Here is a 24,854-nt window from a genome sequence, read left to right as displayed (position 1 = left end):
AACAAGCTAGAGAATATGGAAAGAGTTCCTTTTGTACCTCTGTACATCACTGGGTAAACGGGAGCGAGTGTTAGAGTTAGAGTTAGGGTTAGGGATAAGGATGGGGGGGTACAAAAGGAACACTTGCCGAGAATATTCACTGACCTGCATGTCGTTTACGATCACAGTGGTAAACCTTCGTAGATGAGGCCGAGCTGGATTTGGAGTGACTTGAGATTGTGTGCACCCGAAGCAGTTGATGCTTCAGAACCAAACAGAAGTGCTCACGACTTTTAATAGATTATAACGATTGAGTTGTCTGTAGATGCCTGTGATGTCAATTAATGACACAGTCACCGTGTTGTGCTTAAATAATTTAAAAATTATGACTAAAAGTTCACCTACCGTGTGAAGTTTTCAAACAAAATTACCCTCCGATACGCCAACCAATCACAATAAAGGAATCTTTCAGCTGAAAGACGAGTCCATTTTTACTGGAGGTTGGATATAGAAGAATGTTTGAAAGAGCACGGAGACAAACGCAGTCGGTGTCATCAACAAAAAACGGTTAATTTGTTTAAATAATTATTAAACTTGAAAAGTACTTTCAACAAGTATCTGTCCATATTTATTGCCATCATGCACGTAGTAATAGTGATAACAATGATACATCTGTTGCAAATGGTTGCGCTTTCCGGTGCAAGAAAAGCACGTCGGGTAATTTGAAACTAAAATGGCGTCGGACGTCGAGGTGAGATTGATTAAATTGATATTATTCTTCAGTTGTTTTCAGTTTAAATTAGATAATCATTGAGGAAAATATTTTCTTGAATCATTGCCATTGAATTATCAAAAACTGGAACAGTTCACAGTGGATTCTGATCGGAGACAATTGTTTTTTTCCTTGTTTTTTGTCCGACATGAGTGGTAATATCGTTTCTGTCTTACCATTACGTTTTGACACTGTTATTGTTCATTAATTCACTAACGATAACAGCGTGTTGCGCCACGATTCAAGGCATACAATCTGCCTGCGTTTATTGTGTTAAGATTTCGACAAATGTTAGATCATATAACCCTTGTCTGACAATGGGCAGTCACAACAATATTATTACGAATCGTAATCCATGTGTCAAATCATTAGTGAATTTTGTTATCCATATTCATCTGTATAACAGCAGCTCGGCTTGAAATATACTAGTACTCACGAAAAAGAATATATACTGATGCTCACATTTGAATCGCGTATTTTACGGATTTAATTTGCTCAATTGTTTTCTGTGGGATACAATTTTATTTGTTAACAGAGTGGCTATAAGCAGTACATCTTCGCCAGCCAAAGAACATTTATTCGAACGAAGCCTCAACATTAACCCTTGGTAGATTTCACCACGATTTACTGTATGTTACATGCTTTCAAACGATTATACACTTGGGCTCATTTGATTTACCCAATCAGAACTCACGATAGAAACGACATATTACTTGGTAAAATCGTGGCGCTAGCTCGGTTGAATATAGAAATCAACGTGTTGCTAGCTTTTTCTCTTTGAACGAATTTACTGACCAGGGAAATGATGTGGATTCGTTCGGATCGGACAAGTCAACATGTTTCAACAATTTTGTCAGTTCACTAAAACACAGTTTGCACAAATATTTAAACATTCCATCGTCTTCATTCACTTATCCACAAACGCCGGAACACTGGTCGTGGAATAACAAAAATTGGAAACATGTTTACGAACATAGACCTGTTCTTGACTCCTGGTGAATCGGCCCAGAGCCTACACGGCGCCATTGTTTTAATCTGTGATGACCCCTGGATCTTCAAATTTATGATACAGCAGCGCTGGTTGGTAGCACAAGCTTCAAATAATTCGATTTAACTGAAGTGAAATACAGCTTTTCCTAACACGATCACCACTGGTTCGTGGGACGGTTATGAATAGCCAGCTTTAGCGAAACCATGCGATTCAGACGATGTGAGCAGTAGTGCATACTGTAAAACTGAAACTTCAAGGGGTTAGCATACGTTCGCTTGTTCAATTTTTTAGTCTCAATTTACAGACTGAAACATACGTCTTACCCATACATGTTATATACCATAATAAAGATCTTGTTTCAAACTTTGAAAATGTGGCAATTTTTTTTAATTATGCAAATACCAAGTCACGTGATCACGAGAATACGCGAAAATGGAGTAAAACGGTTAATGACGTAATTAATTTGCAGCACGTCTGAATATATTTTTTTATGTAAATATTATAGAGAGGTGCTTCATGTACAATGTTCTTCGTTTTTTTGCAACTATAATTTGTTTTTATGTAGCCTTATTTCAAATGTTTGGACGTTAATACCTGAGTAAAAACAACATGTCTCTATATAAAAATAAGCTAAAAATCAAAACGAAGGCAGACAGAAAAAAATCCAGGAACATTCCTCCAGTACTCTATATAGCGGTAAAGTTGACCAAAAATGGCGACGATCTGACCTTTTGTTTGTTAGAAATTGCGTACTGAATCTGTAGAACTACGTAGAAATCAATTTCAAGATAAACGCAAAAAACGGTCAATGAATCTCAAACTAGGCCTAAAAATTTTGAAAAATATGAAGTTATATTTATTGAAACATGTCTGCCTGGTGACCAGCTACTAAATAATGCCTTCTAATGTCGGGGCTAAACGTTATACACGTTAAAGACAGGATGAAATATGTTTTGAAATCTCAGAACGGCTCTACCGTGTGGCAACCGACAATGTGATGACTTCCCGCGAAAGTGACGTAATGATTTGCATATTACTAATATGGTGTGGAGGCGGAGTTATTCCAAATAAAGAAAATGGTTTAAGCCGTGTGCACAAGATATCTTCAAGTTTGTTTTGATTACTGTTCACTGTAAAACTGATAGCCGTGTGATACGTCGTAGAAAGCGTGCAAACACTGTTTCTTTTTTAGTAACCGTGGTGCGAACAAGAGCAATGACTTCGCTTTTTTCCACTCGTTTTTGTGACCGCTTGTTGAATTCGACTGGACAATTTCCGCTTTATTTTCGACCGCGCAAACCCCGAAATATCACCGCCTGCTCGCTCGCAGAAAATTTCCGAGGTTCACATTGTCTTATAATTGTCTTACTGGTTTTTATAAATGTTGAACAGCCGACAAAAGTTCAAATACTTTTCATTTTAACTATCTATAATTATATGCACGCAATCTGACCCTTTGACTTCGATTTGGCTTGGAATAAATATTTTATTTTCAACAATATTCTGACGTGAAATACAAAATGTATTTCAACACAAGTACGACCATGGACGTCCATGGTACGACATGGTTGTCTGGGTTTTCTTTCCCGACTGTTGAGTCTTCGCAATGTGTTTACGGTTTGTATAATTATTGTTGTTTTCCTCAAGGCGAAGACAAGCTGAAGAACCATGAAGCTAAATGGCAGTTCCATGCATGGGCTGAGTGAAAGAAAATATTTAGCTAAGCCTAAAATAAAACCTAATATTACACCTCTTTGTGTATTTGTTAATTTGACATGTTTGTCATGACAGTATATCTAGAAAATTCTCCTCTTTCGTTGATAATTTCCATTGTTTGGAATGTCTGTCGACCGTGCCCCAATAATTTGTTCGGGAAATCGATCCCCGTTGGTTTCTCCATACTGAGTTTAAAAAGGGCGTCGGGCCCGACGTTCGGCATTTATCACAATCAGCCGAGACAAAACATTGACCGTAATTCATGGGGATCATGTCCCGTAATACGTGGGCTGAAAACCCAAATAATTAAATAATTATTTTTATTATATATTTCATTTTACATCGCGAAACTACAACAGAGCTTGGTTGTTCGCGGTGAAACAGCCGCCTTGAAGTCGATACAACTTCAACTAGCCATTTCTTGAAATCAAAAAAATAAAATTTCCAAGAGCATCAGGGAATATATTAATAACCATTTTTAGCAATCGCTAGATTTATTTTATCCGAATACATGAAATGCACGAGATTTTCGACATTTATTGACAACTTCCGGGCTGAAAATGGTTGAAAATGTGGGTGTGGTTCTCTCGCAAAATCCTGTTGATAATACGGACAAATATGGTTCTGTGACCCAGGTCGTGCTCCGATCAGGTGACTTTCAGCAAATCAATGATGTTGTAACAAAGCATATTTGATGCTAATTTAAGGGTCGTCATACCGTCCAATCTCCGGCTTCGATTCACCTAGTTTTTTTGTTCTGTGACAGGCTTCAAAATTATTCACTGAAAAACATCGGTATATTTTGACTAACGAAGGGGATTTGACCTCAGTTCAGAAAGAAGAAAAACTAAGCTGAGTCTACGGCGAATCAGTTTTCTTTGTTAGTCGTGAAATAAGGTAACCCAGAGTAGGGATTTTCCGCCGTGAAGGACTTCCGCGTGAATCCTTATTTTCGAATTGTTCACCGTCTGGCCACCACAAATATTTATGGCTATAACTAAATTTGACACGTTTTTTTTCTGAATTATTCATTTATGTCAAGCTCTGTTCTATTTTTTTCAGAGCATGTGGCTGTTTTAGTCAAAATATTTTTTGTGGGAACACTTTTACGGTACGTATAGATCGAGCTCATTCACTGATCGTGACTTAATTTTGAAAATTGATTTTGGTATCGTTATTTTTGGAATTAATCATTAACATTTTCCTTGTGTCTCTGCTCTGTCGAAAGAAGTTACGTATGCCCTTTTTACGTAACTGACTCATTAAAATAAAATATTTATTGTAACAAGCACCGAAAACACGTAACAAGAGATCCCAGTTAAGTTGCTTTGACGATTGAGTGTCATGCAACTATTAGATTTGAAAAACCACCATTTCGACTACTCAGTGATCAGTGTTTTGGCGAGCAGTCAATGTTTTCAATGAGCGAGCGAGCGAAAAAAAGAGCGATTAAAATGCTGTCGGTTTCAGGTCGGACAAGACCGCGCGGTCGGAAATCAAGCAATAAGCTGTGGGTGTAAAAGCGGAAGGTTGGGCGAAATGGGTACCGTAATTACATAAACTTTGTAGTATTGATATGCAAATCGGATCTTTCATCAAGTGTCAATTAGGATTACTTTCATGCGAGTGTTGTGCTTGTGTTGGTGGTGTTTATAAACAATAACACGTGGCAATGTTTTGAAATAAAAAAAACGTCGAAATATGCCTTATAAAATGGAGTTTTTGTTCAGAATAAAAGCACAGTCATAGATACTGTCATAACCAGCAATAATTTAAAATAAAAAAATATATCGAAAAAAACACATTAAACGTATGCTAACCCCTTAAAAGTTATTTTTGCACAAGAGTAAAAAATAGTAAGTTTGCGCAGTTTAATTTTTGCAAAACTGCGATTCCATGTCAGTTGAATGTATAAGTATCAAAAATGAAAGTCTTTTTAAACAGAACAAAGTTTATTTACATGGTTAGAACATAGCCTGACAAGCTTGGCTCGGTTAGTGCACCCTCCCTCACTCAGACACTAACTACGTCTGACACAATGCTGTAATTTTCTTTTTGACACCAATCAGATTGTAGAATTTCTAGACATCCTGACCTAAAAATTTCTTGACCGACCCTGTCCCAAATTGAACTCTACCCAGTCACCCTGGACATTTGACCCACTCGACCTCAATGCGGCATGAACAAGGACTCCTATCATGGAGGTTTAAATTTAAATTACCACATATGTGGGCCAATTTGGTGCAAAAGTGCGAAAACAGCAGTTGAAATAACCTATAGAAATTGCATACGAAAAATGAAAAAAACTACTTTACTTATTGATAGATCGGCCGATTTTAAAAATTCAAACATAAATAAACTTGTCATAACAATGGCATTCTTTCTAGACACATCACACAAGTTAAATTACTCTTATTCTCGTAGAACACCGCATAGCAACCAAGAAAATAAAATGCCCTTGGTTACGAGAACAGTGAACGCTAGCGTCGGAAATGATCATGGGTATCAAAGGACGTTTAAACAGACAAGATATGAAGATTAACTCAACTAGAAACAAAGGAAATTTGATCAATAGGCTTAAACTAGTTGTAACTCCTTCTGTCTTTTACCTCCATGCTTTCATCTAGTTCATTGTTGACAGTGATGCCTTCAATACCTTGGTGATCCTATAAATATACGAATCCTAATCCATATGTCAAACTGTTAGTGACTTTGTTATCCATTTTCATCTGTATAACAGCATCTCGGCTTGAAATATGTTAATTAAATATAGTGCGCCAAGGTAAGTTGAGTGGAGTTGAGTTGTGTGCCACTTGACCTTTGACATGACATCTGGTTGGAGTCAATGAAATTATAATAAATGGCTGTTGTAATACTGAAAACCATGTAATCCTACTGTACAATTGCATATTCATAATACATATTTATTATTGTCTGGCAATACAATACATTCATCACTTTAAATACAATCAATAGGGTTTTATATACTGTATTTATCCATGGAGGTAAAAAGAGGAGTCACAGCCAAAATAATCCTCCTAAACTTTTGTTTTAGACAAGTTTAATCCCATAATTCCCTTTGTCTTATCATCCTTTCACCCCAGGATCGTCGCCGACGTATGATTTACTCTCAAGCGTTGCTGCGCACAGTACACATTCCAATGTCTTGTTTTACGGTGTCGCGGTAAATGTCAACGTACATAAAGCATGTGCAGATCTTCTATACGTAAAGGAATCGTGTTTGTGAGATCGGGAAAATTGGAATTTTGAAAATCGAAGAACTTCTTCTTAAGTTTATGTAATTTTTCGTTTTTCAGCACATTTTCTGTTGTATTTTTGAATCAGCAATATTGTAATGTTTTGAAACCTTGCTCGTACTTTAGTGTACTAGTGTTTTAGTCCAAAATAAAGCTTGTTTAATAACTTGGCAATGGTGCATGGCATGGACCGCACCGCGTTGTACCAGAAACTGAATTTTGAGGTTAGAAATGACACTTTTTGAAGTTTATATCTCGTGTATGTCCTACTACCTATGGCAGTGCATCAATTTTCTTTATACACCATGTACAAGAAATTCGCTGCATTTTTTGTTTTCGAGCAATCGTTTCTATCACAGCATATGCAAAACAATTCTTCGTCTGTAATATGCTCTTCGATTTTGTTTACGTCTTCTGAATTGAAGGATATAGCAGTTTCAGCATCGTAGTCAAACTTGTGCGCGTTATCAATCGTCGCCATATTTGTTTATAAGAATTTGACTAGAATTGTCACGAAAATCGCCGAGTGCTGCCGAAGGCGTCCGTAGTATGCTAATGCACGCTAATCCTCACTGCGCTGGGAGGAAACTGTCCTCCTTGGTCCGTTCGGCAAATAAACTCCCTGATCTATGTACAAACAGCGGCGACCATCCTGGTACCTTGGATCTAAGCTTGGCTGTGACTCCTTCTCTTTTTACCTCTATGATTTATCCAAGTAAAAGCCCAATGTCCTGAACATGGAAAATTGCCAAAAAATAGGGGTGGGCCTATGCCCGGACATTCCCCTGCAAAAAAAAAACACGCAGATCAAACTGCTGTAGGGAATAGAATGGCAAATGAAAACATGTAACAGAAATAAATGAGCAATATGCAACATTGGAAGTAAAACAAAAATAATTATCATGTTAAAAATAAACCAGAAATATTAAAAATGGACAGTGTGAAATGATTTGAATTAAGATTTCCCCGCTGACAAACATGCTCAATACACGTGAACTTAAAATGAACTAAAATGCCAGGGGTTAAACTGCGTAAAATTATCTCCGGTCTTGATAAATTACGGATCAACTGTCATACAGGATCAATAATAATTTTCTCAGATTTTTATTTGTATGTTCATTGCCATCTTCGTCAAAGTCTAAACCCTCAAAGTCCAAGTCAGCGTCGCTGTAGCCGTCGAGCAAAATACCTACAGCTTTATCCTAAAGTACGTTGATGTCGTCCCACACAATTTTAATCCACGGATTTCGCAGTCTGTCAGCTTGGCGCTTTTCATTCATATCTAATCACAATAAAGAGAGAGGAAAAATGGAGTCGCTCTGCTGCGATGGCACACGATGCTTTTGTTTACAGTCAGGCAATCATTTTTGACCTTTAAGCATCTGCTTTACTGATTGGCTAATAATGAAATCACTACTAGTGTTTCATCATAGAGGTCAAATCAACATTGCTTTCTTATCAGATGAGACGCTTATTAATTGTGGTGATGAAAAATGGTAAAAAAGTTGGCAGTCTTTGATGTGACATTGCAAAATTGCTGGGCCCAGTTATGGATTCGCAAGCTGCTTTAAAATTTGTTATGAAGCCAATATAACATGATTTCAGCCACTCTCTTAGCTGCTACAATATTGCAACGTTGGTTTCATTGTCGATGGTGCTAGGGCCGAGTGCGACACTCACAACTGGAGAAGGAAAAATATTCAAGGAGATTAAGTAGAAAAAATATAGATCAATTTGAAAAGGAGTAAAATGCAATGAGATTAAAGAGGAAAAATTTAGAACAATTAAAGAAGGAGAAGAATGCAATGAGATTAAAGCGGAAAAATTTAGAACAATCAGAGGAGAAGAATGCAATGAGATTAACATGGAATAATATACAAAAACTTGAGAAAGAACGTAATGCAAAGAGATTAAATAGAAAAAATGTAGAACAATTGAAAAAGGAGAGAAATGCAAAGAGATTAAAAAGAAAAAAATATACAACAACTTGAGGAAAGTTTAATGCTAAGAGATTGAAATGTAAAAATGTAGTTGGAAACGATTGATTTAGTGAACTCATTAATGAATTTCAGCGAGATGTATCTGAAGAACCAGAATATGTATGTAATTGCTGTTATCAAACATGGTATAGACATTCTGTTATTGAATGTAATCATGATAAATATAATGAGGAACTTGCTAAATTATGTATAACTGATTTTAAATCAGTAAGTGATAAACAATGGATATCTAATACTTGTTCTAATTCCCTGAAAAGAAGAAGCTATCCCATCATATTCATATGCTAATAAAATGAAATTTCCTGACAAAAATCCTAAATTAAGTTTATACCCACTTGAACTTGAAGAAAGATTGAAATCTCCAAGAATTCCATTTATGCAAATAAGAGAGCTACCATGTGGTGGTCAATTAAGTATCCATGATAATATTAGCAACGTACTTGCAAATTTAAACAGCACAATACTGAACTTACCAAGAAAATTAAGTGAATCAGAAACAGTACCCATTAAACTGAAAAGGAAACTAGCGTACAGCGGTCATGTTCAGTTTGAAAATATTCGTCCTTATAAAGTGTTAAAGGCTCTGCATTATTTAGTGAGCAAGACTGAACTGTTTAAATCACAGGGTATAACTGTCTCTGATACCTGGTTACATAACACTCTTAATAAAAGTGGTGATTGAGGCAGTTTTGTGAATGATGTCACTAATGAGAATACTGTAGAATCAAACAACGTTAAATCCCACCAACAGTACCAGTAATACCTGCAGAGCTTTTAACTCGATGAAGACACTTCCAAAGGTTTTCTCTTTCAAGGCCATTCCCTTCATGATGATCAACCACTGTTCTAGAGAAACTACAAAAATCTATGGAAGCAGAACATCACAAAATCAACACCCCTCCCCCAAATGTATAGCTTAGAGTGATATTTGGTAGTAAGAAATAAAAAGTTTGTTAGAAAATGTCACTGTTTCAAGAATTTAGCCAATTCTTAGTCTTAACATAACCAGTTCATCAACTATTCCCTTGCGGGCAAGGATTCAATAGTTTTGCTATGTTTTCTGCAATGAGGCATTTGTTTTTATACTAAAATATCTGAATTGCTCTGAATAAAGCTGGAAATTATGTCCCTTAAAATAAACAAATTAAGCACCAATGTTTTTGTAAGATATTTACATCTATCAAAGACATTCGGTAGACTGATTCCCCACTCTTGTTTCAACCCCAAAACTTGTTTGTATTCAAAATTAATTCTGTCAATGCATATTCATATTGAAACAAACTTATAATAAAGGGAATAATATTATATAACAAAGGGCAAGGTCACCAGAGTTCAACTATGTTATTTTTCAGATCGGATTCAAAATGGCTGACTGGCGGCCATTTTGTTTTGATGAATGTGCTTCTAGAGCCATATCTCTGACATGCTTTGACTGATTATGTTCAAATTTTATATATTTTATATATACATGTATTCAAAATGGCTGATTTTGTTTTAATTAATGCTGTTCCAGAGCAATATTTCTCAATATGTACTCATTTGACGATCAAATGTCAATCATTTTAATGTTAAACAATCATCATAATCATATTCCTGACGTGGATATATTCATGCTATATTACTATAAACAAAACTATATATCTTAAATTCAATAACTAACAGGGCCTGTGCCATGCTTGGCTTGTTTGCCAAGCTTCTTGTTTGAAAAGCTAATCTTAATGTGTGTTCAATATGCTCAGCACATGGGAGTTCTTTCTAAGCTTTCTTTGATTTATCATCACACGACTTATGATTTGTATTATTGTTGTGAAACAGAAATGTTGTTTCTCAAGTATCTTTAATTTATATCAAAGATTTTTTAGTGTTAAACAGGGTACTAAACATCAAATACACTTTAACAATGATCAAACTGAGTGTACTACAGTTATTTGTTAAATGCTACACTAGTACATTGTTGTGATTACATTCACCAAATGTACTTATCACCAAGATCATCCAACAGTAAATTGTATATTTTTTAAAGAAAAGCAAAGCTGAGAGTAGTCATTGACTTCCATGTGCGAAGCACAAAATGGGAGTCTTTGCAGTTAGTGTGTCTGTATGTGTGTGTGTGTGTACATGTATGTATGTGTGTGTGTGTGTGTGTGTGTGTGTGCGTGTGTGTGTGTGGGTGGGAGTGTGTGTGTGTGTATGTGTGTCAGACTGTTCCACTGCTATCTCAAGAACCATACATCGGTTTTCGATGAAACTCGGTGCATAGATGCTCTGGGCCAATGCGCAGATTTGATTAGGTTTGGGTAAAAATCTATGCTCGTTAATTACCTAATTTGCATGATAATTAGCTAATTTTTAGCTGTTCTATGACTGTTCCACTGACATCTAAAGAACCACTCATTGGATTTTGATGAAACTTGGTACATAGATGCTCTGAACATATGCGCAGATTTCATTAGTTTTTGGTAAAAATCCTTGCATATTAATTACCTAATTTGCATGATAATTAGCTATTTTTAGTGGTTCCATGACTGTTCCACTGATATCTAAACAACCACTCATTGGATTTTGATGAAAATTGGTACATATATGCTCTGAACTAATGCTAGGTTTTGATTAGTTTTTGGTAATAATCCGTGGATACTAATTACCTAATTTGCATAATGATTAGTCAATTTTCGGTTTTTCCACTGATATCTCAAGTACTAATCATCACATTTCAATGAAACTTGGTACATATATGTCATATGACACTGCACAGACCTGATAGTTTTTATGGTAATATCAGTACTTATAATTACCTAATTTGCATAATTAATTAATTTTCAGCTTTTGATATAAGTAGTGAGCATTACATTTCAATGAAACTTGGTACTTACATACTCAAGGACAATGCAGAGATTGATTGTTTCGGATAAATATTTGTGCATATTAATCACCTAATTTGCATAATTAGTTAATTTTCAGCTTTTCCACGGGTATCTCAAGTACTAATCATCGCATTTCAATGAAACTTGGTACATAGATCCTTTAGGACTATGCAGAGACCTGATTAGTTTCAGGGTAAATAATTGTGCATATTAATTACCTAATTTGCATAATTAATTTTCAGCTTTTCTACTGATATCTAAAGTACTAATCATCACATTTCAATGAATCTAGAATTATGCAGAGACCCAATTAGTTTTTGATAAATATTTGTGCATATTAATTACCTAATTTGCATAATTAACCAAATTCCAACTTTCACACTGATAATAATAATAAAGATAATTTATTGCATCCTTAGAAATACAGTGTTTCCATCAGTTTATAGCAACAAAAGTAAGATATTAAAAAACAAAATAACAAAATAACTATAGCAAATAATAAATGATAGATTTTAGTGTTTTTGTTAAGTATCTTTCTCGTTTCTCATTAAGAATGAGCTGTGTATAAATTCTCCAAGTTTGATTACATTTGTGTTAGAATTTTTCATTAAGTATGTAAATTTCTGTTGGTCAGTTTTTGTTTCATCAGGAAACTGTATATTTGAGAATATATCCATTCGCAGTGTGTGATATTTTGGGCATTTGATGAGGAGATGCATTTCATCTTCTATGTCTGCTAAAGTACATTGTTTACAAATCCTGTTTTCCAAAGAAATTTTAGATTGGGTATGTCTACCCTTTTCTATTGCTAGGCTGTGATTACTTGTTCGGAATCTAGAGACAGAAATTCTATGTTTTAGATTCAGTATAATTAAGTAACTCTCAAAGTTGTAGTTTGTTTTGAATTGAGTATATGTTCTCAACTTAGGTTTATCCATAATTGTCTCCTTCCAGAATTCAATATATTTTTGTTTAATATTGTTTCCTATTCTCTTCATATTTTGTTTTGTTGCATTCAATTTGTCATTGATATTCTTTATATCTAATGTGTTATCTTCCTTATTTAACTCTTTGTAAATTGACATAATCCATGGGAGTTTGCAGTTTATCTGTTCATGGTATGCCTGTTTTGTTAAATTACATTCTGGAAGTTCTTTGATCCGTGCCAAATACTTTATAAGATTTATTTTGATGTCTACTAGTAATGGTAGTTCACCTATTTCTGCTCTACAAGCTAGATTTGATGAAAATTTATTCAATCCAAGCATTCTTTTACTAAATTTCAGATGGGTTTTCTCGATTGGTGTAATGTCCCATTTATTATTTTCTTGAATTTCGAAGCCCCATACATCTGATCCATATAATAGTATTGGTCTTATACATGTTTTGAATAGGTGTAACATTGTTTTGCAGTCAGTTTCTTTTGACACAGAAGTCATCATTGCATATATCTCAGGTACTAATCATCACATATCAATGAATGTTTATACATGGATGCTGTAGGACAATAGACAGACCTGGATAATTGTGGGTTAAAATCTGTACATATTAATTACCCAATTTGCATAATTAACCAATTTTAAGCTTTCACACTGATATCTAAAGTACTAATTTCCATTTTAATGAAACTTCGTACAAAGATGCTCTAGGACAATGTACAAACCTAATTAGTTTGGGGTAAAACTCTGTTCATATTATTTCCCTAATTAGCATAATAATTCATAATTTTTTGGTTCTAATCACATTTCAATTAAACTTGGTACATAGAGTTTTTGTTACATTGCGCAGACTTCATTAGTTTTACAATCAAATCTGTTCATGTTAATTTTCTGATTTGCATAATTAGTTTTCAGCTAAGTGATTTCAAATTATATTTAATGTGTCTCCAATACTCTCAGCACATGGGAGTTCTTTCTGTTTCTGTTTCGCTGTCAGCAGTTCTTTCTTGGTGTTGTTTATTCACATTGTTTTTAAAAAAAAGTATTTACTGTTTACTTTTTCTCAAATGTGTGACAATGTAATGCTGGAAATGTTGCATTGAGGCTGGCATGGATCAACATGCAATAAGATCTTGTCAATAACACAGAAACCAATTTATTCCATAGTCATAACAAACTAACATTTCTTTCATAATTTTAGGATGAAGAACTGATGAGTTTGAGATCTGCTGTACTGGCTTCATTAAAACCAGTAAGTTAAAATAAGTGTTGGGGAAATATCATTAGCTTTTAGCTCCACTGTCGACAAAGTCGACACTGCGGAGCTGTTCATATTACTAATTGTCCGTCGTCGTCCGTCTTTGTCAACTTTACAATTTCAACTTCTTCTTCTAAACCGCAAGTCAGAATGTTTTCAAATTTGGTATGCAAGTACCTTAGATGGTTCTTTCTCAGATTTGTTCATTTCATGATGATATCTTCAATTCTCCATTTTTGGTGAATATACATATTGTTCATTTTCTAATGATGTCTTCAGTTCTTTAATTGAAATGTGCATTGCTAACAGCAGAGCTATCTCAGCCGATAGGCTGCTTGTTTACAGTAGTCTTACAGTTATTGATATTTTATTCAAAACAATAAACGTTGATTGTAACGGTATCTTTTTTTGGAGAATGTGGTGGCCCTGCAAAGGGCTGTTTGATTTGTGCAGCAAAATATATTGCGGAAGTCATTACTGAATGTTGGTGAACCCCTCGAACCACAGTCCCTCCACAAACAGCCTGTTCGTTGTGTGTGAGGCTATTCTCACTGCCATCTAGTGCATTGGATATGCGGATTAGCGGATGTCCGGGCGGATGTGTACCATTCTGTCCCAAATGTGTGAGACTGGTATTACCGGACACTGTCTTTTGGAAAATCACTGCGGTGAAATTGTGATTTTGCCGGTGTCTACATGGGGGAAAATAAACTGCGAATAGGCCTATGTCGCTTCAAAATACGCAAACCAGGAAGTCAAATAAGTGTTAAAGTTGGGAGCATGCGAGCTTAGTTTCCGATTTATTTACTTACTCAATTTTTGGCTCGCTGTCGACTTTGTCGAGCAGAGCTTATCATATGAGTGATTGTCCGTCTGCATCCATCGTCTGTGTCAATGTTTTACTTTTTCGGCTTCTTCTTGAAAACTACAAGCCTGAATGCTTTGATACTTGGTGTATATGTACCTAGGGAGGATCTCTCTGGATTTGTTCATTTCATGATGATATCTTCAATTCTCTAATTTTGGTGAATATTTTTGGTAAAAAGTGATATTTTCAACTTCTTGTTAAAAACTGTAAGTCCGATTGCTTTGATATTACATATATAGGTACTACATGTGGACCTCTCTCAGATTTGTTCATTTTGTAATGATATCTTTAATTCTCTAATTTTGGTGAATATTTTTGTAATTTTTGGTAAAAAGTGATATTTTCGACTTCTTGTTGAAAACCGCAAGTCCGATTGCTTTGACACAATACATATTGTTCATTTTCTAATGATATCTTCTGTTCTTTAATTGCCATGTGCATTGCTAACAGCGGAGCTATCTTAGCCGACAGGCTGCTTGTTTAATACTTGTAAACTGCATTTGATCTATTTTTTAGAAATCCAGCTCGCCAAGTATTGCCTCTGACGTTGAGGAAGATGATGATCTTGAAGCTTTAAGAATTGCTGCACTGCATTCCAAAAAACAGCAACAACGATTACAACATAGTCTGAGATTGAAAAAAGGAAATCGTCAGGTAATTGAATATATAGTAGGTGGAATTAAATTCTGCAGTGCAGATGTCTTGAAAACACTTATGTGCAAGTTGATTTTAACGTTGCTTTGTAACGAAATAGAAGGTATAGTACTCGGTAGTTCAAATCTGTTCATGCTGTTGTCACTGTTATTATTAACAATTCTTGAGGTTACAATATATAGAAAAGTACATGTGAAATGAGGGTCACCCCCTATATTGGGGGGGGGGGGTCTGTGAAGTACAATTTTGAGCAAACACCATTTTTGCAAGTCATGTATAGCATTTGGGTCTTCAATGTGTAAAATTATCCGCAAAGGCTGCGAAAGCAGAACATTCCGGAGGGGGTGAAATGGGAGAGCCAAATTTAACGCGTAAAAATAGAACACGTATTTTGACCTCTATGTGGCCAACCAATTGCTGGACAAGATACATTTGTGGTCGTTGCCAAAGAGCCCCGTGTCCATCGCCTGGCGATGCTCTTTCGTTTCACCCCCCTCCGGAATGTTCTACTTTCGCAGCCTAAATACAGGTTTTTCGAAAAACATCGAAAAAACACAAGAATTAGTAGAAATGTTCCTATTTTGGGCGGATTATTGATAGAGAATAATGTCTTTATTACAAAAATGCTGAAAAACCGTGAGTTTTTGCCTTCGTTATTTTTTTATCGGCGAAAAACTGGGAACAAATTTGGTTGCAAAACTTCCCTTTATCATATACACCCAGCGACACCGATGCCAGCTGACTGTGATTTTGTAATAGCAGTGTTCAAATGACCATGCTTTTTATTTTGGCTACCTTGCACACTGGTAGGAGATCGCCGGCGTCGATATTGTTACACTGTATCAACGTAATCCTACTGCAACTTTGAATGAGCTGTAAATGCTGCCTTCATTCTAGAAAATACTATTGCAAAACGGATGGAAATAATAAATGATGTAACAGAAGAATACGTCCTAGTAATAAACTTAAGTGACTTCTAAAGACTGATTGTTTTTTGCAAACTTCGTATATGGGCCCATTTAGTTATAAACAGGAATTTGTTTCAGCTATTAGAACACAATGATAGAGTTTTCATAGTAATTCAAAATGCACTTTAAAAACAAAGATTGCAGTGTTTGAAGATGTAGATTCTCAGTAGGCAAAGTACTGTTGACTTCTCTCTCCACTGGACACCAACTAACTATTTAAGTTGATTTGCATACAAAGCAGAGCTTGCAACATGATAGCTATTCATAGAGGGCGATTTTGTTTACTTTTCAAATATTACAGTAGTCACTCAATGAATATAATAAGGCAGTTCATATTTGTCCCAGTGATTCGTTAATTTTTAACAGACACCTGTACAAAATACTTGGGCAAAAGCCAGCTAAGATTTTCTGGTATCATGCATGGTTTATGAATCTATTCACATCTATATGCAGCACCTTTTTTCTGAGATGAGACATTTGTTTTTATACTAAAAAATCTGAATTACTCTGAATAAAACTGGAAATTATGTCCTTTAAAATAATTAAACAAATTAGGCACCAATGTTTTTGTGAGATATTTACGTCTATCATGGACATTCGGTAAACTGTTTTCCCACTGTTGTTTCATCATCTCTACGTCATTCTGGATCGCTTTGTGATTTCATTCTAAGGCTTAGGAAAATAAATTACCGGGTAGACTAGTTTCCAAGCTTTTGGCTCACCTAAATGATTTAATTTTTTCATTGGAACTTTGTGATCTTTTTAATTTCCTAGTGTTCTTTAATGGTCTTGACAATAAGTGTGAATTGCTGTGCTAGCCTACCCCAGACAACGACAGTAAATATAAATTTGCATAAAATGCAGTTCACAGGCGAGCACAACCTCCATCGCGTTGCACAGCCCATTTGATTTCCTACGAATGCCTGATTAGTTTGTTACACAAATCTTGATGTTTAATTTAAGAAAACATTTTAATGCCTTGCCTGATTTTTTTACAGTCTGCTAATGTGTGATCATTACACTTCCTTTTTCAGATTGATCTCTCTGAAGATAACTCCCAAAATAAAAACAGCAATCTCATTACCATACCATTGCAAAGTTTCATAGAACCTGAAGCACTACAAAAACCAAGTGTCATTGTTCCAATCAAGGCTGCCACGAGTTTAGTGCGAAATGACAAATTTAGTCGATTTGTATCAGAATCTGAGGAATCAGAGGATGACTTAATAGACAGTGGAAAAGATAGCGAGTCTGATAAAGAGTCTTCATCTAAAAGTGATGATGAGGATATTGAAATGAGCACATCACATGCAACTGATGATTACAGTGTTGACGTCAGTCCATCAAACTCAGAGGATGAAGACAATTCAGGAAAGGAGCTTCAAGAAAATAGTTCTGAAAAAGAGAATGAAAAAGGTTCTTCTGAAAGTGAGAGACCTGAAGAAAGTAGTTCAGAGGAGGATGGAACTGTCAATGAACAAGATGATGATGATGATGATGATGTTGAACCCCTTAAATCAAGTGAGATGATCAACAGTACTGCTCCAGATGATTTTGTAGTTTGTGAGAAGGCTGCAGTCACTCATGCTGCGTCTGATAATAATGTCCAGTCAGATAAACATTGCTTCTCACTAACAACGTCCAGCAGAAACTCTTTACCGACATGGTCTAGTAGAGATCTATCTTCACCAATAAGATCTAGCACAAACTCTTCAACACCAAGGTCTAGCAGGGATAAATCTCTTCCAACAAAGTCTAGCAGAAATTCTTTACCAACAAAGACCAATGAAGATCGATTTCCAACAACAAACTCTTCACCAAAAATAAGTAATAGAGATCGATCTCCACCAGCAAAATTTAGCAGAAACTTTTTACCAACAAGGTCAAGTATAAAACAATCTCTACCAACAAAGTCCAGTAGGAACTCTTCACCAACAAGAACTAATAGAAATCGATCTCCACCAATAAAATCTAGCAGAAATTACACTTTACCGATGAGGCCTAATCGAGGTTGCTCTGCATCAGCTAGGTCCGCCGACAGAAGTGACATATCAACAAGGCCTAGTAGAGATACTTACCTGCAGTCTAGGGATATTGGGAATTGCTTACCTGCATCTGGGCAAAAAAGGAGTTCAATACTGTCTATTAAATCTTCCTCTCCTAGTTCTCAGCCTGGGCAGTCAGGTAAAGATGTTGAAACATTGCCAAATATTCTTGAACAAAGACGAGAAAAATTCAATAACAATGCTATCCACTATAAAAAACAAACTAAGATATCTCTGAAAAGTACTGGTTTTTTTGACCAGAAAAAGAAGAGCTACAGGACATGTAAAATTCAAAGTGATAGCACAAGTGATACTGATAGTGATAGTAGCTCTTCTTCTGATTTAAGTTCACGAGAGTCATCCAGTAATGAAGGAACAATTCCACTGGAAGACAGTGAAACTGACTCTGAAGGAGAAGTGACAAGGTTTAAACAAACTGGCACAACCGAAAGAAAGGATGATTTTAGGACAAAACGAAGAGTTATTAAGGATAATGTTACAGGGTGGACAAACCGTGAGAGGCCTTATCGTGACAAGGATCCTAACTCTGGCATGAGGAGCAGAGACAATTTTCATCATAGCCAAAACCCACGTAGTCATAGATTCGACATAAATTCTCATAGGAGCAGGCCACGGAGTTGTAGGAGCAGGCAACGGAGTTACAGTCCTCAAAGAAATCGAGGACGCAGTAGGAGTCCAAGAAAGAAAAGGTATTCAAGTCCTAAAAGAGCTTTTACTGTCCACCAACGTTCAAGTTCTAAAAAGAAAAGCAGTTTATGCCCAAGCCCTAAAAAGGAAAAACTTTTAAGTCGCCATCAGAAACACAGAGACAGTCCAAAAGCTGATATACACAGAAACTTGAGTCCAAAAAATAGAACTCAACATACCCATAAATCTGGTCCAAAAAAATATAAGTGTGGAAGCTCAAGTCCCCAAATGTCAGCTACATCTCAGATTGAACAAAGTCACTTGAAGTGTAGCCAGTCAAACTCTGAGAGTGTCAGTAGCTCGCAACCAGTGAGAACAGTCGTCAGTAGTATAGTTAAAATCAGCTCAAAAACTGAGAGTCCTAGCATTATAACAGAAGTAGATGACACGGCAATAGAAAAACAAGATAAAAAACTGAAAAGTACTGCAAGAACCTCTCTGCTTGATGTTGAGAAAGATGACAACTTCAGGGATTATGACAACCACAAGCAAGTCCAGAGGTCAGAGAATAGAGATGTTAGTAAGTCTGAGAACAGAAGAACAAGTCCACAGATACAGATTACCTTTTGTGGCGGTAAGTATTGTCTGGTTAAAATTCTAATGAATTTTATTTGGTAGCTAAAATAAATCACTCCACACCACACCAACACCATTGAAACATTTAAACATTTAAATAGGTCATTGCTTTCATCTGCAATGACATGAAATTGTTTTCTGTCACACATCCTCTACACAGTTCTTCAGGATGTTTTGGGTTTAGCTCATAGGAATTCACTTGACATTGTCATTTGCATTGGCTTGTGGATTGAAAATAACCCACTGATATGAACCTTGGGCCAATTACATTCCAACTTTACCCATACACAATCCATCAGAGATTCAGGGTAGATTCCTGGCACAAATTGCCAAATCTTACTATCAGCCATTTAATAATTGGATCTAATACATGTATGTAAATTCCAAATTCGCTATTATTTTTCAATATTATTAGCTCCGCTGTCGACTTTGTCGAGCGGAGCTTATCATACGAGTGATTGTCCGTCGTCGTCCGTGTCAATGTTTTACTTTTTCGACTTCTTCTTGAAAACTACAAGCCTGAATGCTTTGATACTTGGTGTATATGTACCTTGGGTAGACCTCTCTCAGATTTGTTCATTTCATGATATCTTCAATTCTCTAATTTTGGTGAATATTTTTGGTAAAAAGTGATATTTTCGACTTTTTGTTAAAAACCGCAAGTCCAATTGCTTTGATATTACATATAGGTACTACATGTGAATCTCTCTCAGATTTGTTGATTTTGTAATGATATCTTTAATTCTCTAATTTTGGTGAATATTTTTGTCATTTTTGGTAAAAAGTGATATTTTCGACTTCTTGTTGAAAACCGCAAGTCCAATTGCTTTGATATTACATATATAGGTACTACATGTTGACCTCTCTCAGATTTGTTCATTTTGTAATGATATCTTCAATTCTCTAATTTTGGTGAATATTTTTGTAATTTTTGGTAAAAAGTGATATTTTCGACTTCTTGTTGAAAACCGCAAGTCCAATTGCTTTGATATTACATATATAGATACTACATGTGGACCTCTCTCAGATTTGTTCATTTTGTAATGATATCTTTAATTCTCTAATTTTGGTGAATATTTTTGTAATTTTTGGTAAAAAGTGATATTTTCGACTTCTTGTTGAAAACCGCAAGTCCAATTGCTTTGATATTACATATATAGGTACTACATGTGGACCTCTCTCAGATTTGTTCATTTTGTAATGATATCTTTAATTCTCTAATTTCGGTGAATATTTTTGTAATTTTTGGTAAAAAGTGATATTTTCAACTTCTTGTTGAAAACCGCAAGTCTAATTGCTTTGATATTACATATATAGGTACTACATGTGGACCTCTCTCAGATTTGTTCATTTCATAATGATATCTTTAATTCTCTAATTTTGATGAATATTTTTGTAATTTTTGGTAAAAAGTGATATTTTCGACTTCTTGTTGAAAACCGCAAGTCCAATTGCTTTGATATATTATACATATAGGTACTACATGTGGACCTCTCTCAGATTTGTTCATTTTCTAATGATATCTTCTGTTCTTTAATTGCCATGTGCATTGCTAACAGCGGAGCTATCTCAGCCGACAGGCTGCTTGTTAATTATCTAATTTTGATGATTATTTTTGTCATTGTTGGTAAAAAATCCCATTGCTTTGATACTATACATATTGTTCATTTTCTAATGATATCATCTGTTCTTATTTGAAATGTGCATTGCTAACAGCGAAGCTAAATGTATCTCAGCCGACCGGCTGCTTGTTTTTAAACTCTATTGCTTTTATTTTTGGTATATACCATATTTATCCGGGTAAGAAGCCAGGGTCCTAAACATGGAAAATTGCCAAAAAATATTGGTATACCCCCGGTATTCCCCGCAAAAAAAAATTAAAATTCCCGAAAATTGACTGTCGCATACAACTTATGTACCACTTCCGTGTCACTGAGAATGTTCTAGAACCGTACTATGTCTGGGTGGAATATTCTATATTTTTTAGAAAATGGTTGAATAGGTAATAGAACACTGTAGGAGGCAATAGAAGGTAATGGAACATTCTAGAAATTTGTAGTAAGTTCCAGACTCATTATGTATGCTGATGTAATGGTCCATTTATAGACAGTAGGGGTATATATAGGGGAGTTGTTCAGCACTGAGTTCAGATCGGAGATCTTGTTGAATTATATTGGAGTTTAAGTATCTAGTTATTGGAGTAGTGGAGTTTTACCGCGTTATTGTACTTGATGTTTGCAGAGTATAATAATACCAGTACCAGTTGAAACCTCATCTGTTGGCTCCGTGTTCGTATTTTATCATCGTCGCCAGGGAAATCTTTCTGTTACTGTTGCCATTTTGGTATTTGAACCATCACACCTGTACTATACCAATTACGGTAATATTACGTTGCGTGTGACATTGACATTACGCAGATCGAACTGCGGCAGAGATTATATGACGGCAAATGAAAACATGCAACAGAAATAAATGAACAATATGCAACATTAGAAGTAAAAAAACGACAGAAAAATAGTTTTCATGACAGAAATGCAATAGGGGTGACATTGTAAACTGCTACCAAATATTTTATAAAGCCAAAATAACGTGATTTCAACCACACTCTCAGTATGGGCTGCTACAATATTGCAGCATTGGTTTAATTGTTGATGATGCTACGACCGACCAAGTGTGACACTTGCTTCGCGACTCCTTGTACGAGTTACTTGAATCGTTTCTAAAGAAGCACAAATTAAACAGCCAGCTCTATTTAGGGCCACAACATATTTCAAAAAGAGAACATCCATTTCTGCTTTAATATATATTTTTACCTTGCCCGTACCATCAAAGATGGAAGGGAAAGGTATATTAAGGGAAAAATTTTGTCCGGTGTTGTTGTTGTCGTCGTTAATAATTGTTATTGTGTGCATAATAACTTTACTAATTCTATTCCAAACTTCATCAAACTTGGTCACCTTATTCATCAGTATAAAGTCTTCCGTGAGTTTGAACAACAGATGTCCTGTATGAAAATATCATGCAAAAATTGAGAAAATCTGATAAAATATTTTGACTGTTTCTACTTGACTGATCACTGGTGATACACATCAAAGGTCACTGATCTCAGTGGAAATATGCATTGTTGTATGTGTTCAATGAAGCAAATCATTTATCTTGTAATAATATCCTTGGTAATGTATCTCAGAATCCCATACTGGGTTTCAAAACCAACTCATGGAGAGATTGCACAGTCTGATACACATTTGCAAACCTACCAATAAATTCTTTACAGAAAACAAGATGTCAGAAAATCAATATAAGCACTCCTATGAACTGGGTCAAGATCTGAAGCTAGTAGAAAATCTGTTTAGTTCAAAGTTATCAAATCAAAAACAATACATAAAAAGCAAAACATTTCATCCACATTTTAAAAAGAAAATTGTTCTAAAATATATGTATTCTGTATTTGACAAACAGTTCATTCGACAAATGAAAACTCACAGGAATATGTTTCAGCTATTAGAACAGAATGATATAGTTTTTATAATACTGGTTTAAAAACGCACTTCAAAGATTGCAGTGTTTGAAGATGTAGATTCTCAGGAGGCAACAGTACTGTTGACTTCTCCCTCCACTGTACACCAACTAACTATTTAAGTTGATTTGCATACAAAGCAGAGCTTGCAACATGATAGCTATTCATAAAGGGTGTTTTTTTTTTTTACTTTTCATATAATACAGTAGTCAAACAATGAGGCAGTTCATATTTGTCTCAGTGAATCATTAATTTTTGAGAGACACCTGTACAAAATACTTGGACAAAAGCCAGCTAAGATTTTTTGTTATCTTGCATGTTTTATGAATCTATTCACGTCTAAATGCAGCACTTTTGTTTTTTGCGATGAGGCATTTGTTTTTATACTAAAATATCTGAATTACTTTGAATAAAGCTGGAAATTATGTCCCTTAAAATAATTAAACAAATAAGGCACCAATGTTTTTGTAAGATATTTACGTCTTTTAAGGACATTCGGTAGACTGATTCCCCACTGTTGGTTCAACCCCAAAACTTGTTTGTATTCAAAATTATGACAATGCATATTTATATTGAAACAAACTATGATAAAGGGAATTATATTATATAACAAAGGGCAAGGTCACCAGAGTTCAACTATGTTTATAGACTTGCTGACTGTTATAATTCTGAAAAAAAGAACGAAAAAATTATTGTAAATCAGCGGTGAACGTGCTGCCCTGAAGTGCAATTACCTATTTTGCTGTCACAGCTATTTCTCGTTCACCCCTTGTTTTATGCAATTAACAATTATCTTTAAAGAATGTTTATAAGCATCACAACAGACTGCAAGAAGGTCAACTGTTAATACAACCACAGTCAACTAATAGAAAATTGGTTTTTGTTATTTTTTGTGTAGAAAAAGACCCCCTGGGCGTATGCCCAGATATGCCCTCAACACCTTTATTGTGTCAAAAATTGAGGGTTGCCAGGGCATGGGCTCTTACCCGGATAAATGCGGTATGTTCTTTGGGTGTACCTTTATGAGATTTGTTCATTTTGTGATCCATTCTATTTTTAGTCCCTGTTCGGACATAGTCTGAAAACGAAGACTTATGTTTTGATCTTTGTGCGTCTGTGTGTGCGACCAGACCTGTATCTTAGACATGCCTGGACCATTCATAATCAAACTTCGCAAATACATGATACATAATATTATACATATGCACATCAATTTGTTTCACAATCTGATTCAAGATGGCTGAATGCTAAAAAAATCATCAAAATCAAGCATTTATTGATTGATTTTGTTCATACTTGATACGTACATTGGACATTATGGAACCTTGATTTTATTTTTTCAGATCCAATTTAAAATGGCGGACTGGTAACCATTTTGTTTAATGAATGCATTTCTAGTGCCATTTCTCTGCCATGCTTTGACCGATTATGTTCAAATTTTATATATTCATTATATACATTATACATATATATATTGGTTTGACTATCTGATTCAAAATGACCAAATGGTAGCCATTTTTGTGCTAAAAAATCAAGCATTTCTTGCATTCCAGAACTGGATCTTGGCGTTTATGGATGGATTTTGTTCAAACTTGGTACACACGTTGGACATTATAGGACCTTGATGCACATCATTTTATTTTTCGGATAGGATTCAAAATGGCTGACTGGTGTCCATTTTGTTTAAATGAATGCATTCTAGAGCCATATCTCTGATATGCTTTGACTGATTATGTTCAAAAA

The 24,854-nt window shown here is 35.3% G+C and overlaps 2 protein-coding genes across 2 annotated transcripts in view; one reads left to right on the top strand and one right to left on the bottom strand.

Moving 5' to 3' along the window:
* LOC102801886 (maternal embryonic leucine zipper kinase-like) overlaps positions 1-426 on the bottom strand; it is a 67,738-nt gene extending 67,312 nt beyond the window's left edge. Inside the window, exon 1 of the mRNA XM_085494104.1 lies at positions 145-426. The gene's annotated coding sequence lies outside the window, so the exon portion shown is untranslated. The remainder of the gene's footprint in view (positions 1-144) is intronic.
* A 263-nt stretch (positions 427-689) lies between these two features.
* LOC102801998 (uncharacterized) overlaps positions 690-24,854 on the top strand; it is a 29,444-nt gene continuing 5,279 nt past the window's right edge. The window contains exons 1-5 of the mRNA XM_085493931.1: positions 690-730; positions 4,521-4,569; positions 13,719-13,769; positions 15,160-15,297; positions 17,300-19,592. Of these exons, the coding sequence (XP_085350057.1) occupies positions 13,731-13,769; positions 15,160-15,297; positions 17,300-19,592 (2,470 nt within the window). The 5' untranslated portion in view covers positions 690-730; positions 4,521-4,569; positions 13,719-13,730. The remainder of the gene's footprint in view (positions 731-4,520; positions 4,570-13,718; positions 13,770-15,159; positions 15,298-17,299; positions 19,593-24,854) is intronic.

The sequence above is a fragment of the Saccoglossus kowalevskii genome, chromosome 19 (assembly GCF_978046115.1).
Source record: "Saccoglossus kowalevskii chromosome 19, keSacKowa6.1, whole genome shotgun sequence".
NCBI classification, from domain to species: Eukaryota; Metazoa; Hemichordata; class Enteropneusta; family Harrimaniidae; genus Saccoglossus; species Saccoglossus kowalevskii.
The sequence above is the reverse complement of the archived record's forward strand: the minus strand, read 5'-3'. Positions and strand labels throughout refer to the sequence as shown.